Consider the following 18,410-nt stretch of genomic DNA (forward strand, 5'->3'; position numbering starts at 1 on the left):
TGTTGTTCCACAAAATTAATGCACTTGACTTCTCCCCGTTTGTTATTTTCCTCCTGTGTCTTGTGCCACATTTTCTGCACGGCTGCAACAGAAAATTCCATTTTTATCTGGTAACAACATTCAGATAACGGAGAGCAAGGACGGCCGCATGTTTCACTCGGAATTATTTGAGTCGGTCCAATTTGTTTCATGAAAATTAAATATCTTGCGCTGCGCTGGTCTCATGTTGAGGCTGTAGCTAAAGGTTTAGAACATTACTCACGTTTCTAAACGGGGATAATACCTTTAATAATACCCTTTAATCCAACAGAAGCCAAGAACGGATCACAGTGTTATATTGGTGGATGCGGAATTTGTTGGAATTCAGCAAAACAGAAACACAAAGTGAAATCTGGGGTTCATTTATTAATGGTTTTGGTATCTTTGAGATTTTAAAGTAGCATTTTAAAGCACATACATATATCAAGCCACTGCATTAAAGAATTTGACCCGTACACCATGTGCTAGTTAACCTCAAATTCCACGCTACACTAATGTTTAATTAATTTTAATCAGGCCGACACTGCTCAGGTTTAAGCTCGCTAATATGAGCTTTTGTTGGTTAAAAGGCAGAATGACTCAAGAGACCCAGTAAAAACTCTGAGCAGCCCATGAGATGTTGAAATAAAACTTACCCAATCAACTCTTATGTGCTTCTTGAAGAGAGATGGATGCATGCACGTAAAGTGACGAAGGAGTTTAATGTTTCTTCAAATGAGCTACACTGTTAATTCATGCGCTTATCAGACGGATTCTCGACATTTAGACGAGACCATCAGCGACACCGTTACGTCCGTAGGTTGATGTGAAACTACCACCGGCTGTTAGTTAGCGTAGCTTATCACAAAGAAAAAGGGGGGAAACAGCTGGCCTGGTTCAGCCAAAGGATTTACAAATAAATAAATAAAACTCTTAGCAGAATCACTTACTATCGTGACTGAAAAAACAAGTTTATGGGCTGGTCTTTTGTTTTGGGCCGGCAATCACACAACTTCCTGGTCACTCGGGGAAGCTAATGTGTCTGGCCGAGATATATTCCAAAAGCAACTGTGGATTTTGTTATATATTTTGATTTTATTTGGACCAATTCTAGCTCCCTATTTGAAGTATTTATGTTAATCTTAACAGCTGGTGGCTGCTTCAGTTCTGCTGTACCGAGATTAAAGTGCATTCTGCGTTAAATCAAACAAGATTGTTTCCAAAGACTGTCAAACTGTTCCCCTGAGCGCGTGCATTCATACCTCCAGATGTGTGTCCCTCTGTGCTAGCAGGCTCTGGACCTGTTTGGCCATGCAGCTGAACACCAGCTGTAAGTCTGCGTCCTCGGCCTCCACCAGCTCCGCCCACTGAAGCGGCAGCACCATCCGAGGGTCCTGAGTCACCTGCAGCAAGGACAGTGTCTCAGGTGTGGTGCGCATCCATCCGCACAGGAGGGGCACCTGTCACCTCCGTGATTTATTAGGCTGAGGATCCTGGCACTAAAAGAAGGGGGCTGCTGGGCAACATGCTGTTACTGTAATTCAGACGCGCTGCAATGCAACATGCTGGTTTTGTAATGCTAGCAATTATTAATGGGGGAGTGGGTTTTTATAAGAGTTCAGTCTGGCATTTATGCTTTATTGGAGAGGGAAACGACAAAAAAAGAGATGAAGGAGAGATGTGGCAGAGGTGGAGGTAGAGAGGTGGACATGAGGGGCGGAGGGTCCATCAAACGGGGGCAGCAAGGGGCACCCAGAGGTCCTTAAGATGCTGCCAGTAGAATGACAAGTAGCTCATTTTCACACTTACTTGAAGCACCAGTGGAAGGTATAATAGTTTCACTCCCTCTGCCAACAGGCCAGACGGTGAAAAAATACTTTGCTAAATCACATTTAGGAACAAAAATCCTCTTAGAGATGTCCAGTGGACCCGATCTCTTCTGCAGTGGGTCAGCCACTGAAGGACTTTCACATTTGGGGAAAGTTTGATTTAATTAATTCTCCACTTACCTGCTGAATACAGCTGGCGATGGCTGCCTGCGTCTCAATATCCAGAGACTGGATCTGCTGAATGAACGTTTCCTTCTTCTCGCACTGCAGACGGGGGATGAAACCGAGTGCGTGTCAGATCAAAACACATCAATGCAATGAGGTATATCAGTCTGGAGATCTAGAGCTGAGGTGAGTGTATTAATCGACTGAGTGGACCCGGGGCCGTGTAGATAAGCGACTTATTGTTTGAGTCATTCTGCAAGCAAAGGGTCAATCGATGACACGTTTCTGCTGCTTCATTGTGATAATATCATACTGTGGATCATACAAGACAGGGAATTCTAACATCTAACACAAAGCTTTTTTGCATTTCATAAAAATGCCTTCAGAACAATGTGAAACTCCCGCTATGCCATTAAATGAAATAACGAACAAATAAAAAGTTTGACTATTCAAATATGACGATTTTCAAGTATGAATAGGCAGACCAGCCTTTAAGCAGCTTTAAATAATGGAGTATGGAGGTTCACTAAAACAACACGGGTGTCATTATCCACCATCGAAAAGCATGACAGCGGTGTACGTGCGTGATCACCTGCACCGCGCATCCGAGCAAGAGCAGCAGCAGCCGTCTCATCTCTTCCACCGCGGCCTCTGAGGACACAGGAGGAACTGTCATCATCATCATTATCATCATCATCTCCACCTCCCCCCCCACACCACCGCCATCATCCTTATCATTATCACCTTAATGTGCTTCACAGACAGCCGAGATATGGAGTCGTACGTAAAGTATAATTACTTTCTCGCGGCTGAGAGACGCGGCACTGATAGGATCGTGCTGTTATCTTGTACCTGTTAAGGGGTCCTGCCCCAGAATGGCAACATTTGGGAGGGGCATCAGAATCAGCTGCTGCAGGTCTTCCTAAAAAAAAAAAAATAATAAGGTGTAAGTAAGTGCAAAAAAAAAAAAGGGGGGGGGGGGATAGTGGTCAGTCGGCCCGCCCTGTACATCTGCGCACAGTGAACCTGACTAACCACAACATCGAAACTTTCCACCAACCTGCTGCAGTGTGTGGTGTAAACAAAGAAGAGATACCTGATAAGACGCCATGTGTTGTTCTTCCAGGTTAAAGAAGAACAAATTTGATTTAATTTAATAGGCTCAGTGTATCTCATTCTTCTCATGCAGCAAACGCAGTAAGATCAGATGAATGAATAGCAAACCTGTGTTAAAACCACTGTTGAGTTTTCATTGTTGCCTTGTGGTTGACGACTACGGGTGACGACAATACGGACAGCGACACAAAGAACACAGCTGACGTCAAAGACATCCAGACAACACGGCTAGCAACAAAACCAAGGACACAAACAAAACAAACAACTAATGTCTCCGTTGCACTGTTTCCAAAACACTTTGGGCTTCATGGTGTGTTTCAGGCTAACTGAAGCAGGACTAACTTGTGGCCCCTACCCTCTCTTCCTTTATTTCCTGTCTCAACTGCACCGTGACTATCAGATAAAGGCAAACTTTTTCAACATCCAGCATCTATGACAAATGTCATTAAATTTCTAACAACAATGTTTTGGTTGGGTGCGTGCTTCCTGCGGGCTACAAAGCCAGAACGCCTTAATTATATGTGTTTCATGGGAGTAAATGGGATGATTCGGGACGAGCAGAAGGCCCACCAACACTGTGGTCAGCTTGTTTCCGCGAGTTGTAATTTCTGCTCTGAGCTCTTGGACAAATCTCCTGGCTGACTCAAATGACGCAGAATCAAGCTGGACCGCAGACACCTCAGACGTTCCCCATCCAAAAACCTGGCTTCCCTGGCAGTAAGAAAAAAAAATGAACGTGGATCTGCAGCACCTAACTCGTCATCTAGAGCCACACAAGTGCAGCGGGTGAACATGCTGCAACTTTACTCTTTTATTTACTTAGTCTCACACTAAGAATACACCACAGCAAGTTCTTTGTTAATTAAAAATATTTCTGTCAAAGAGCCACAGGCTGGTGTTGGCTAGCTCTTTTCCCCAACTGCTCTGAAAGCCTGTTCCCGTCCTTCTGCGATCCATCAGTGCAAAATCACCAGAGTGCAGAAGCCAGTCACAATCACAGCTCTCTCCTCTGTTTATTGTAAGTTATAAACTGTACAGTCAGAAAGGCAATGTACCGAGAGGCAGGGACTCCCTCCAGCAACTGGCATGTGCAGCCAACCTTACGTTTCTCCTCCTTCAGGGCATTCAGGGTATTAGCCACTGCAGCGCTGAGTTGGTTTTTTTGTGCAACTCATGGTTTCATGACGCCAAACAGGCTTCTGCAGGAGATTATCCAGACTTGAAATTATATAGAATCTTCTTGTTGTCGTTGGCATGCTAATGCCCTTGCATGAGCAATTTCCCGTCTGGCACCGCAGCCAAGATACATACTGGGCTGTATTTGCTCAAATCCCTTCTGCACGATGTTTTGCACATCATCATTTGATACAGTAATATGCCCTGCCAAAGAATGAGATTAATGAAAACTGCGCAGTGCCGTGATTTCCACGACAGTCGAGTTAACTTGCAGAAGAAAGTGCACATTTTCCACTGGCACCGCAGTAAAGAATAGGGACTCAAATCTAATCTAACGCTATGTACAGTAGTCCTGAATTTTAAAATAAACGTATTCATCAAGCTGCTGGCTGCAGTCAGGGAGAGAATTAGACTCCATCTGCAACATTATCTTTTCCAAATTCCATCTTTCTACATTATGTTGTTTGGATGGGTGCTAATTTTCATTTTAGCCACAGGCTTACATTTTTATTTATTTAATTAATTATTTATTTATTCGCTCATTAATTCATTTTTTAGCTTTTAAGCTTTATGCAAACCAGATTAGTTGATACATCATTAATTGGATGTTCGGTGGCCTTAAAAATGTCACGACTTACAGAGGACAGAGATCTTTAAACGCGGCGGGTCAATGAATTACTAGTCAGGAGGAATTAACATTTAAAATAGCATTAATAGAAGGGTGGAAAGTGTCTCATTCGGTGGCATTAAAGGCTTTTAAATGAAAGGGGGAGTGATAGATAAAAGGGGAAGAGAGTAAAGTAGAGCACAGAACAAAATGGGCAAAATCAATAGAACAGAGTTCAAAAGAATTGATAAGAATCCAATATGTAGCACACAATGCAATAGTAGCAGCCACATAGTGCTTTTAAATGATGCTTTCACAGTATATAAAAGTCTGTGCCGCTGACACGCTCTTCCTTCACGCTTGTATCATCTACACAAATAGCTCAGTTGCTGTAGAGAGACTGAGGTCACAGCAGAGAAAATTAAGCCTTGCCAGACTGCACACTGTTGCACTCTACACTCTCCTCATTGTGTCACACACACGCTCCCTCACACAAACACATACACAGGAAAAACTGCGCCGACAAAAAGACACTGAGAAGTAAAACTGTGACCAATGTGGAACTAAACGTCCACAGCGGCTGTGGATTCTACTCTGAGTGCACCTGGTGAAGTTCTCGCGTAGCGCAGACCGATATGAGCTTCCCAATTACTGCCAGTGTCTCGGGCTGCTCTGAGCTCTCAAGGCACATTAGTGATTCACTGAAAATTAGGAAGTGAAACCTTGTAGGCTCGTGTTCTTATGTTGTGTGACAAGCTAAGCGGAGCATGCTCAGTCCACCTGACTGGCGCCTGGGAACGCTCTCTTTGCCGAGAACAGAGGATTTTGAGTCACTCTCCGGGGGATATGGATTGTGTCATTTCCTCAAATGCCACAGGCACATACAGTGCACATACTGAAACACATGTTCCTGAGAACTGTTTGATACAATTTTTGTTCTCTCTCCTTCCTCAGCCTCGAACCAAAGCTGCGGCTACAGGAATTCAGCTCCCCGACTTTTTCCTCACCCATTTGCCTGATGATAAACAGGAACGCAGCTAATGAAGATGGAACATTTGTGGTTTTCCTAACCCTTCTCTGTCGTGCAAATGCTCTGTCTGTCTGTGTACAGAAGAGTAGCTGAGCTTCATCTTGTCCTCTATTTGTGCTAGTATCTTATCTTCTCCAGCCCTCCTCCATCACCCCCTCCCCGTCACCTTTTGGTGTGGCCCTGCGTCATGTTTTAGGAGGATATTTCAGGATAGAGTCTTTTGCTTATTATGAGCAGTCCATCCACCAAAAAAAAAAAAAAAAAGAAAAAAGAAAAAAAAAATCCATTACACCAGCGGTTTTGAAAACTTTTTCCGGATATGTATGAGAAAGATGGAGCTCAAATCAGACCATCTCCAAATGACTGTGCAGCCTCTTTCACTGTGTCACAGGTGCCTCAGTATTTCTGTGTGAGGGCTTGCAGAGATATTAATGCCAAAGTTTGACAGGGAAGCAAACTAGCCAAAGAAATGAGCTTCCATAATAAGCATTCAAAGGAATAGCTGGGGATGTTGAAATGAAAATATTCGTAGCCTGTTCGCTCCCTTGCTGAGAATCATGTTTGTTTACTAAATACAATTGGAAGCCTAGTGGCTGAGTAGCACAGCACAAAGAGTGAAAACATCAGGTGGAAACACACACACACACACACACACACACACACACACACACACACACAAACACACACACCACCGCCGTCTACTAGCACATTTAAAGTCAACTGGCAGCAGGAAAGTGTTCACTCAAAATGGCAATAATTTAGAGCAAATGATGCCATTTTTTTGTCGATTCATGAAGCCCGACAGGAAATCAGGATGCGAAAGGAAACATTTAAGCAAGTTCAAAATCACTATTGCCTTTGTTCTTCACAGCGGCAATTAAAAATGTTGTGCTATGTGAACAGCTTTGACCTAATAGGCACGTCGGCAAAATCAGGAAGATGTAAAATCCAGCTGATCAGGAACATCATCATCACGCAGACACACTTGTGGTCATCTGATGGATGTCACCAGATCCAACATCACGTTTACGGCACAGAGCCCAATAGAACAATCTTTAGATGTTAAAGGATTCACCATCTTCACCACTCTAACGTGGGAAACATGCCTTTAAAAGCTGGACAGGTAGCGTTCACTCAGTTTATCGCAAGCTTTTCGGCTGTAATCAGCCACCTACTGCAACTAGAAAACAAGTGACGAGAGCTCTGAGCGTGACACAAAACAACCAAACTGCACCATATAAAACCACACAATGAACTATAAGACACTACAGCTGAAGGAACGTCATGTGACATTATTCAGATTGCAAGTCACTATTTGATTTGTTTTTGAACACTGACAGCTACAAATGAATCATCATCTGGCTAGTTGTGCGTGAAAAATTATACTTGATACACAAAATTTTGAAAAGACGATGAGATACAGGTCTGTACGCGGAATGAATCATCTGTACTAAATCTGATATTAAAAGGCCTAATAGGTCACATTTGAAATTAATCATTTCCCTACAAAACATCATGTAAAAAGCCAACAGTTAAACAAAGAAATAAAAGCTGAGACGCAAAATAACTGCCACGCTTAAATGGGCTGAAATATCATTTTACATTTGATGGATTTCATTCTTTAGAGAGGTAATGTGGAACGAGCGAGAAAACCTGAACATGCTCTATCGACTCTCAGCACTTCCCCTTGATTTCCCTCCTGATGGTTTGATCGTACACCTCAATCTCAACCTCCCTCCCCATGAGACCACCCCCCTCCTTACCTGGTAGAAGGCTCGGAGGTGTCGATTTAAAATAGAAAAGTTCTGGACTCTCAGCATGTGGTCATCTCTCTCGCTGTTGTACAACCGCTCCACCTTGGGGTTTGGGTCTCTGGGTGAACACAGAAAGAAAGAAACACTTACTGCAGCTTGATCAAACAGCCCAGCACCACTTCTCTCCAGATGAGAAATTCTTATGCAACAGTGCGTTTAAGCAAAGAGTGAATAAAATTTTAATGAGCCCGAGAAGCAGGCAGTGGGAACCCACATGCAATTATTTGTTGAAATAACGTGGCTTAGGTCAGGCCAAATTAATCAGCTGTTCAGCAAATACTGACTAAGATCATGTCCAGCCAGTTAATAGACAAAACCTTTTTTTTTTTTCCCCCCTCATGAAATTTGAACATGAGATAAGGAACGACTAACAAAATGGCCCATGTGCAGAACACCACTTTATGATATATTGGAAATTTGCAGGTCATTCATTCATCGCCATCATTTCACACGGCTGCAGAACAATGTGAAGTTACGAAAGAAAGTGTGATAATTGTTACATCACGTTTTGAGTATATAAACAACAATACTAAAAGTTTACAGTCGTGCTCTGAGGTTGCACTGTGAAAAAGACGCAGAATGTGCGTGATCATCGTCTTAGCTTAGCATAGTAGCATGCTAACAGCTAATTAGCAAAAAACACAAAGGAAATCTCATTTAATTGGGAGGAATTACAGGACAAGACTTTGCTTATTTGCCCAATGGAGTTGACAAAAACTATTTTCTGCATGGATAAAGATAAGGTGTTATATGTTTTTTTCTTATTTTGTCCTTTGTCTGCTTTTACTTGAGAAATGCAGTAGAGACCAGTGAAAACTGCAGGAGTCGGACAGGGCAATGTATGTTTCATCAGCCAAGATGCCTCCAACTGCAAGCGAAGGCTTTCTATTATGAATTTAAATGTTGCCCAAAAGCTAGCATACGCTGTTATGTTTTAGATTTTTTTGATTTTGATTCCGATGCGAAACCAATGGGCCAAGCGGAAACCCGCGGCCAAAGCTAGCAAGAGAAATACTGATGTTCATGTCCAGCGGAGTCGCACAATGGTAAATCAAATCTTCTGGGTAAAAAAAAAATATATTTTGGCTGATGCACCAGGGGAGAACTTTTCATTCATGTGAGTGGGTCCCTTCTTTGAGTTCTTACGGCGAGGTTTGGCATGGGGGTAGACTGGTTACCACTGTTGCCTCACAGCGAGAAGGCTTTGGATTTATACCAGCAGGCCGGCCGGGGCATTTCTGTGCAGAGTGAGCGCGTTCTTACTGTATCTATGCGAGTTTTGTCCAGGTGCTCTGGCCTCCTTGCATATTCCATAGACATGAATGACAGAGTTAACAGGTTATTCTGAATCTGATTGTCTCTCTGCGTTAGCCAGACAGACAGACAGACTAACAGATGACCTGTCCATGGAGTACCCTGCCTCTTGCCCTGTGACAGCTGTGATATGCTCCTATGACCCCTCTAAGGATAAATGGGATCATGAGACAATGAAATAGAGTATGATATGAATCATTAATCACTTTTAACAGTTATGTTAATACCGTGTGGGTATGCTAATAAAAGCCACAGACAATTTTTGCAACTAACTGCCAGGTTACACAATTGGAAAATTGACACAATTTCAAAATGAGCACTTTATGTGATTTTGTTCTCTTTTTAAATCATACTCATTAAATATAAACGCTCTTCTAACATTACACACTGTCTGGAAAAGGTTCCCACAAGTCCATAAAACCGTCTCTTATTTCCCCGCTGCAGTGGTCACTTTTACTGCAGCCTGAGCTCGGCTGAAAGGCAATGAAGCAAGAAAATCTTCATCAATCTTACATGACCCGCATGACCTCGTTGAGGAAAATCCCATTGGTCAACCTCAGGTAGCGATCTCTGGCGCTCTGGGAAACTGAGTTCACCTCCATGTACTGATTGTAGAGCGGGACGCCATCCTCAGTCTCCAGCATATTCTCAAACAGCTGAACCTGTTGGACACAGGGAGAGATTATGTTCTGTGTGTGTAGTTTTAAGCCTGAGGTGGACAAAGACAATTAAGACAGAGACGGGGGCAGAAAATAGACACAGAGAGACAACAAAGGAGACGGAGGTGCAAACATTTTCATACAGGAAGCCGCTTGAGTCGGCCCACCTGTCTGAACAGGTGGGATCTGTGCTCCCACACTGGGAAGCACTTCACAGTGACAGGCAGCCAAGCAGGACTGCAGCCAAGGTCTCTGTGCTACAACGGCTTGTGCCAATGCAAACTGCAATATAATGAGGCATATTCCCACCTGCGCCTACTAAAAACTGCACTATATGTAAACAGAGTAACGAGCTCGAGTCGGGTCTGATGAGGTCAGGCAGAGTCGCTTCCGAATCTGTGGGGCGAGATGAAGCGGCAGCTCCAGTGCACGTCCCTCAGCTCTCTCATGTCAGCGACCTGCTGGAGCACCCTTGAGCACTAAACGCTAAACCTCTGCCAGATGAGGCATCCTGTTGAACCTGACCCCTGAGCTCCTCTTTGGAACCAATGAGAACATCCTGACAAGGTTCAGCACAATATGGCATCGCACCATAAACAGTGCTCACTGACCAGAAAAGGGCAGAACCCCTCCAGCTGCCGGGGCTGCGACGTGGAAACCCCGGCTGGAAATTCAGCGTGTGACAAACGCAACGTATCCTCGGCTGACTTTAGCGAGGCTACGCCGCCGTGAATACACCGTGGACAACTTTGTGTTATTTTCAGTTCATAAACAGCCCAAGGACACGGAAGTGTCAAGGCAAAGAAAGGAGGAAAAAAAAAAAACATGCTGGTCATTAACAGGCAGGGAAGAAAAAAAAGAGAAGTGCTGTTTGCTTTTCTGTACTCTAAAGCAAAAAGGTAACATGAAGGGTATTTTAGTTGTTTACCCAGTTCGTACATTTATCCGTGTGAATAGAGGTGGAAAGGCACTGCTGTAAAAGATGTCACAAGCATTCAGACTTGAAACAACACGTTCACTGTAGAACAGGTGCCTGACCAGGACGGATCTCTACCCAGTTTTCTCCATCATCCCTCTGTTTTATTCTCCTCTCTCGGCCTCTAGAAATGATGACCTTTTCTCTAACTCAGAGTGATAAATGATAAATGACATACCCATTGCGCCAACGCACTTTCCATGAATTCCTCTATTATCTCCTTAATGTTGGGGTCCATTGTTATGTCAGGAGGGCCGTGGAACGCCACGGAACGCAGCTAATTAAAAAATATTATCAGCTCTGTGCATGTAATGAATCAAAGCGAGGGAATCCATTTTGCGTCAAGTGAAGTAGTTTGACATTTGTGCGGCCCTTCCCCTCCCTCCTCCGCCCCGCTGTCTCTTCCTCTCTGACTGTGTGTCAGTTAGTTTCATTGCAAAACCGCACCGGAATTTCTGAAAAAGCACATGTTGCGCCCCCCCCCCCCATACGCCCTCCACACGTCGTCTCACGCTCACGTCGACACTACGAAAAAGCACAAAAACAAAACGTGCATTTGTTGAAATGGATCGTGTTGTTTTTTAGACGGTGCAACTTTAAGGGCCGTTTCGTCCTGTGCACTTCACCTTGAAAAATCGTCTCACAAATAGTTCTTTACTTCAAAGTGAAACCTGGAGATTTACCCTGTGTTATTTCTAACTAGAGGATACTATGTGTCTCATGGGGAAAGAAGGTTTTAACTTCATAGTTTTCAGTTTTCAGGTGCTCAGATGTTCCGTGCGGTCCAATCCAAGTCCTATGTAACACTGCCCTCTGGTGGCACAGCTGGAACTCATGGTTCCTCATTTTAATACGATGAATTGCATCACAGTTTCCGTAATAAAATCACTAGAGGAAGTGTAGCCAAGCAGCACTGTTTTTATTTTTGCGCTGTATTTCCTGTAAACATTAGCGCAAGATTTTTTTTTCTGTCTAAGAGATGTGATGTGAGATTATTTTTATTATGAGTCGCATGTGCTTCCTGTTCTGCTTAATTACAGGAATCTTATTTTTATAAGGCCTAATTTAGACTTTTTAATCTGATAACAATCTAATTAAATTTTATTATTTTTATCGTGGATATTTGTAAGATCTGGAAACAGTTTAACTTTCTAACTTTCTATCTACCTCTGTGTTCCTGCAACATAAATGAAGAGGCAAGAAAAGTATGTTTGAAGCTCAAATGAATCTCATCTTTCAAGACTTTTAAAAAAAGAAAAAAAATTTTCATCTGCTGAATAAAATCAGACATTTCTTGAAATTATTCTGTGACAGAGTTTTATTTAGGAAGAAAGAGCACACATTAGATATACCTGTGTCACCATATGTCCCTTGCAGATAAATAGCATTTAAGAACAGTCCTGCTTCATGAAATAACTCCCAGCATGTTATATGAGCGCTGTGTTTCCGTCGCTGTGTGACAGAGTGCGTTCCTGTGTGTTGATTCTGCTTGTGCAGCAGTTCTGGGATTAACTACACCAGGATTATCAGATTGTTTCAGGGCTGCCAGAATAGACACGATGACAGCTTCATATAGGGCACCACACACACACACACACACACACACACACATATACACACACACACACACACTTAATCCAACACTCTGATAACCCATTATCAGTTTACACATGCCCCAGTTATATTACATGTACAAAAGGAAGCAGACACTACAAGGCAGTTAAAAACTTCTACCTTTAATATGTATTTCATGTGCGTTGCCACTTTAACAGGTTTCCTAAGCATTTCATTGCAGTTAAGTACAAACTCTACAACTATCAAATGAAGAATGCCGTGCACATGGGATGAACTTTAGCGTCATGTGATTCTGACTTTGCCAAATTTGAGTCAAGTTGTCAAAATATGAAACTTAAATATGTTTTTGAGTGTAAAAGCTACTCATGCTTAAACCAAATGTACTGTTTTCTAGGTACAACAACAACAAAAATAAAATAAAATAAAATACTACACATCTCCTGAACAGATTCTCTGATGGTTACATGTTCGTGAGGTCCTGCACAGAGGAGATGTTTACTCTGGTGTCTGTGCAGGGCCTGATAACATTCCTTAAGTGTTGCCTTGTCTTGGCCATGTGCGAGGGAGCTGCGGCTGCTGCACTGGTGGAGCATAAATCAACAAGTCTAAACATGGCAAAACTCAACAGGTGTCCTACCTGCCACCACCCAACTCACACAACCAAAGAACCTCAGACACATCCCCCCCTGCATCCCTTCCTCTTCAGCACATATTTAAGTATGTTTTCCCTTTAGCTGGCATCACCCGCCTTCTCCTCATCTTCACCTCCTTCTGTGGCGTCAACCTGCGCAAACTTTAGTAGGTTGTTGACCTTGGCCTTGACATCCTCAAACGTTTCCTTCACACCCTTCTCCAGGATGTAGCCCTCACTTTCACCCTCCGGGTCCTCCAGACCCATCGCTCCCTCCACAGCTGTCTGCAGGAACCGCAGACTTAGAATAACCGAGACCTGGACAGAATGAAGAAATGAGGAACAATCTGTTAGCAGGTAGCGCTTGTTACCAGATTAAATGGCTTCACAGGGTCAGAACAGCACACAGGGGGAAAAAAACTCCATTTTAATGTCACACATTTATAATGATAAACAAGCAATGAAGAACTAAGTTTTGTTAACAGAGTCTTAAGTGTTCATAAAAAGTCTGTATATATGTTGGTTTTCAATCTATGTGTAGACGTTTTGTCTGTATGAAATGTTTGAGTCACCTCAAAGGAATCGCTTTGAGATAGATAATTTAATTTTTCTGATTCACTGGTGATGCCGAGAAAGTCACAGAAGAACCAACGTGATCATTACAGATAATTGTAGTTAATTACTGCATGTGAATGTCCTTAGTTTCTCTTATATTAACTTAAGCACCGTGGATGAAAATATAAGCGTGGGAATAATGTAGTTTTTATTTTTTATTTTGGTGGAGTCTTTAACTATTTGTCACTTCTAATTTTAAATTAATTTAATTTTAAACTTTTTTTTGTCTGATGTCAGGCAAAAATATTTTAAGCAGGTTCTGCCAAAGTGCTACAAGCTTTGGAAGAAAAACGGATGTTGTTTAGCTCATTTCGATGCCTTGGTAACATGGCAGCTGCCTCAACAGGGACTAGGAAAGAAACTGAGCGGCTGCATTTAGAGATTGTCTGATTAGCTGCAGGCAGTGTGTAATGATGCTCTGCTGAACATGTGTATGAGCGTCCTGTTCCAGCCTGAGGTATTGTTTGTTGAAGAGAATGGGCCATCAATACTGTCATTTTGCAAAGAGCGTGTTTGATTACAAGGCCCAAATCAATGTGTGCAACTGAGGCTTTCTTTTTGTTCTGGTTGTCATGGCAATCGCTGCATCAGTAGACAACCATCATTTAACATTCAGGTTTGTATGTGGGTTTTGTGTGGTGGGTAATTTTAGGACAAGCACGAAGAACTTTACTCCCACAGCCTGACAAGTGCTTGGTGATTGAATTACAGGACAATTAAAGTACTTCAGAATACATTTCACCGTATTTTTTCCGTGTTGTTTAATTGACCGACCTGTATCAAGATAACTGACAGCACACCAGGACCAGTGGAGTTCATCAGACCCATGTAGTAGTCGATCAGAGCCTGCCTACAGCCACGACTGTACAGGTTGAGCTCCTCTGTCTGGTACTCATAATTAAAGTGGGCGCTGTTATCTGTCAGCTGGTTCTGAAGGCAGGGCCGAGGGGAGGCCGGGTTACAGCAGCTGAAAGGAACGCCATCCAGCAGGTAACGGCCGTCCACATTACTCCGGATACGACTGGAGACAGAAAAAGCAGGGACAGCATGAAAAACAGAAGCAGAAAGAAATTAAAAGGATAGGTAAATGTTTGAAGAGTAAGAGGATGATAAGGCGTATTGTAAATTCATCTTATGGGAGGTAAAGCAGAGGGGGCCAGTTAAAGGGCTGACTTTTAGATAAATGCACTCTTAGTGAGAAATGAGCCGCGTCTCTATAAAAGTGTCATCATGTCACAACCTTCCTGTTGACTCATTCCTTTTCACTTATTTCATCTTTGACTCACCTTTCTAAGCCTCGTTGGTGACCAACCTTTCCATCAATACCTGTCGTTCTCTTCAAAAGTAAAGGCCACTTCTATTTTTAATACACTCTCCTTCTACCCTTCACGTCAGTCTTTTTCCTTTCCCTCTCTCCTTCCTCTATAACGCGTTGTTTGACCTTTATGGATGTGAAGTCCACTTATCTGTCGCTCACACAGACTATTTCCTTAGCACCTCTTTCCTGTATAAACCTCTTCAGTCTAGTTTCTTCTCTTTCTATCTCCTCTATCCCATGACTTGCTCGTCTCTTGGCTGTCGTTCACTCACTCCTTGACGTCCTTGGAGGTGAAGTCCAGGTATCTGTTGCTGACCCACTGAACCTCAAACCAGTCCTTGAAGTTGTTGTTCCCACAACAGCGAAACTCCATCTGCAGACGATCAATGGTCTCCTTTTGGAAACAGCGGCCGGGCACATCCGTGTCCTTATAGAACCGGATACCATTCCTCAGGCCAACCTGACAGAGAAGAGAATTATGAGAATGTGCCCTGCGTTAAAAATATCACCACAGAGATGTGATTTATTTTCAGTGTAAACTTAGAGATTGAGGAAAAGGGTGAGAGCTTTAATCCCACACTATGTTGTTTGTTGGACTGCAATCAGTGGCAAACCCCACTGCTTGCAGATGTGTGTGTTTTCTTTTGCTTTACAAATGCTGGACACAGTGACATCGTCTTTACTTCTTGACCCGTCGCTCTTGAAATTGCTACCCAGCCCTGTGACCCCACCTTCAAGGACTCCTCCAGGTGTCCCTGCAGGGCGTAGCTGAGCACCACCACGGCGATGAGCAGACAACAGATCAGTGAGGCCACAGCAAACCAGGCCAGCAGGAGGACCTTCCAACGGGGGAAGCGGCTCGCGTCCAGGGAGTCCTGACACACACGACTCGCAACCCAGTTGGTGCCAATGGAGGCCAGGCCCACCATGATTAGGATGTTGGGCACCACGTGGATCTCTGTGTTGTCCATCACCTCGTGAAAAGAAGAGCACAGTCAAAGATAACGGCTGCCACAGGAGCAGAACCCAGATGCAGGTTACTTTGTCATTTCCTCTACCCACTTCAGTAATCCTCCATTCAATTAGCCTTATCTGTTCAATAATGACCTCGGCAGCCCAGAGATTCAATTTGCTGCTGATACGGTGGATGCAACGGCTATGTGGCAATATGACAATAAATTTAATTCGTTGCCCCCTGTTGCAGCCAAATTTAATTATGAACTGAGTTAATTATTGGCTTTTGAGTTTTCAAAACGCAGTCAACCACAAAGCACCTTTCCCCCATTGTGGTTTTAGAATAATATTTTAAAACAAAGAAATTACAACTGTCCAGCCAACTGTGGTATTATGGCAAATAATCTCTTGGTGCTGCTGACAACAAATAATTTCCGCACCACATGTAATAATCAGATTTGTCCATGATAAAGTGCAACAGAGTGCAACACAAACTAGAAACCCTGTATTTGTCTGTCAAATAAAGAGAGCTACGCTTAAGTCTGACAGTCATCGTAAATCGATGAATATCTGAAGGCATGTGTTCATGGCCTGCAGCTTTCCTGTGAGGCCGGCTGGATATCAATCCTTCCATCATGTTCAAATCGATCACTGGCGAGTTAAGCCCAACGACCAGTTGGTTTAAACAAATGCACAAAGAGGTCATGAACCTTTACCTGCTGGTATCATTACTCACATTCAATACACACTGCACACTAATGATTTTTGGGGTTAACTGCTGATATAGCTTTTAGGCATGCTGCATCCACATGATTTAACACATGGGAATGTGGATGCTTACTTTTGTATTTTGTGTGCTGTGTTTCTATGTGCGTAGAGCTTTAAATAAAACAGACAGATGAGCAGCAGCACAGCAGACGTAGCAAACAACCACAAGCTAAGGCAAAGGTCTAAGAAGGAAATCACATATTTGTTTACAAGCTCAATAAATTCATGCATTGCTTTGGACTTGGCACTTGGCCTTCTAGCTGACATGGCATTAGCGTGTGTGTGTTTGTGTTTCTCTCTGTCTACCTCACTCCTACGGAGCAGCTCTATCTTAAGGTAAACCCCCAGACAAAAGATGAAGGTCCCGCACATCACTGCGAGCCACGACAGCAGCCATAGGCCCTGGGCCAGACGCACCCGCTTCTGCTGGGTGAACTTTAACTTCAGCAGCACCATGGTTCGCTATCATGCACTGATCGGCACAAAGAGAGAAGAGTAAGAGCGAAGGAGCAGGACGGAAACGGAAAGAGTCAAATCTTGTCAAAAATGAAGTCTGGCCAGATGCATATAAATCAACAGACACACAAGCTGAAAAGAGGGGGGGCTTTCTGTTGTGCTGCTGGAACGGTCAGTGGTCAATGCAGGCCTTGCGCTTGTTGTTTGATGAGTTATTAGCAGGTTGAGCCCAACTAAGTTGTTCCAGGTGGAGGGGATAAGTAGTTAGATCCCTGAGATGGTAGAGAAGGACACAGTCGACCTCAGAGGATAATCCAAAAGCTTTCACTTGGTTGCTGAAGTTGCCCGAAAAAGATTCTTTACAATCCAGATCAGAGGTGCAGCAGCAGGGAAAAATGTTAGAAAAGTGACGATTAATGAAGTATTGAAGAGAAAGAGATATTCCTTTTCCCAGAGATGACAGGTTTCCTCCAAAAGCAGATGTTTACACGCTACAGTCTCCCCTTCAAGCTGAAACCACCAATTTCTTCCTCTTGGTGTGATGTTATCTTTTGATGGCGCCCCTCTGGGTCTGTGCATGTGCGGCGCCCCCCTAAACCGCTGTACCCATGGTTGGAGGACACGGAGACTGGCCAAAGTCGAGAGTTTGGAGCCGTAATCCCCCCAACATAGTCCTTGGGATCCTATTAAAGCCCATGGGCCAATTGGAAAGCAGGCCAGTGTCTGATCAGCAAACTTGTTCTAATGGACACATAGTATGGGAGGGACTCGTGGGTTATTATGACAGGTGGACTTACCTGAAACCCTATGGGTGTCTCAGAGGAAGTTGTTTTGTGTATTCTTGTGAAGATGTTGTGTTTAGTTCAAATAGATCTAAACTACTTAGAACAGGCCGATACATACAGTTTGAGTCTTCACTTGATGCACCAAGAATCATACATACCTTCTTGATACCCATTGCACTACATCCTCATATTTCCATGTGACCATTGTTATGTTTTCTGCCATTTCATGTTACATTTTAGAAAGCTGACTTTCATCTATAGTAACTTAGGAGTGGGCAGGTGTATTTTTTTCTTTGAACAGATCTCCTTAAACATTTTACCATTTAACGCCACTCAAACATCTGTTTCACTTCCTGACCTGTCACTACTGACATCACTACCCAGCCCAGTGATCCCACGTTCAAGGACTCCTCCAGAGTGTAGCTCAGCACCATCACACAAACACCATGTACACTCACTGGCCACTTTATTAGGTACACCTTGCTCGTAAAAGGTCGGACCCCCTTCTGCCTTCAGAACTTCCTTAATTCTCCATGGCATACTGGGAAACATTCCTCAGAGGTTTTGGTCCATATTGACACAATAACATCACACAGTTGCTGCA

General features: G+C 43.4%; 2 protein-coding genes across 2 annotated transcripts in view; both read right to left on the reverse strand.

Moving 5' to 3' along the window:
* Nucleotides 1–11,095, reverse strand: part of ccdc88b (coiled-coil domain containing 88B) — a 41,210-nt gene extending 30,115 nt beyond the window's left edge. Inside the window, exons 1-7 of the mRNA XM_047585430.1 lie at nt 10,883–11,095; nt 9,583–9,731; nt 7,705–7,813; nt 2,865–2,934; nt 2,605–2,663; nt 2,028–2,111; nt 1,281–1,421 (exon numbers count right to left, since the gene is read on the reverse strand). Of these exons, the coding sequence (XP_047441386.1) occupies nt 1,281–1,421; nt 2,028–2,111; nt 2,605–2,663; nt 2,865–2,934; nt 7,705–7,813; nt 9,583–9,731; nt 10,883–10,942 (672 nt within the window). The 5' untranslated portion in view covers nt 10,943–11,095. The remainder of the gene's footprint in view (nt 1–1,280; nt 1,422–2,027; nt 2,112–2,604; nt 2,664–2,864; nt 2,935–7,704; nt 7,814–9,582; nt 9,732–10,882) is intronic.
* A 1,325-nt stretch (nt 11,096–12,420) lies between these two features.
* Nucleotides 12,421–17,657, reverse strand: rom1b (retinal outer segment membrane protein 1b). The gene is made up of 5 exons (XM_047584419.1): nt 16,872–17,657; nt 15,575–15,817; nt 15,116–15,303; nt 14,300–14,546; nt 12,421–13,228 (listed from the first exon to the last, which is right to left on the reverse strand). Exons 1-5 carry the CDS (start codon nt 17,019–17,021, stop codon nt 13,010–13,012), a joined length of 1,047 nt encoding a protein of 348 aa, XP_047440375.1. The 5' UTR covers nt 17,022–17,657; the 3' UTR covers nt 12,421–13,009.
* Between the last annotated feature and the right edge of the window lie 753 nt (nt 17,658–18,410).

Source organism: Mugil cephalus, chromosome 5, assembly GCF_022458985.1.
Source record: "Mugil cephalus isolate CIBA_MC_2020 chromosome 5, CIBA_Mcephalus_1.1, whole genome shotgun sequence".
NCBI lineage: Eukaryota > Metazoa > Chordata > Actinopteri > Mugiliformes > Mugilidae > Mugil > Mugil cephalus.

Excerpts from the sequence above, each read along its gene's own strand:
- rom1b (XM_047584419.1), bottom strand. The coding sequence starts at position 17,021 with ATGGTGCTGCTGAAGTTAAAGTTCACCCAGCAGAAGCGGGTGCGTCTG. Across the intron at positions 14,547-15,115 it reads ACCTCCAAGGACGTCAAGGA|TCGTATCCGGAGTAATGTGG; the intron begins GTGAGTGAACGA and ends TTCTGTCTCCAG. Across the intron at positions 13,229-14,299 it reads TGTCAGTTATCTTGATACAG|GTCTCGGTTATTCTAAGTCT; the intron begins GTCGGTCAATTA and ends CATTCTGTCCAG.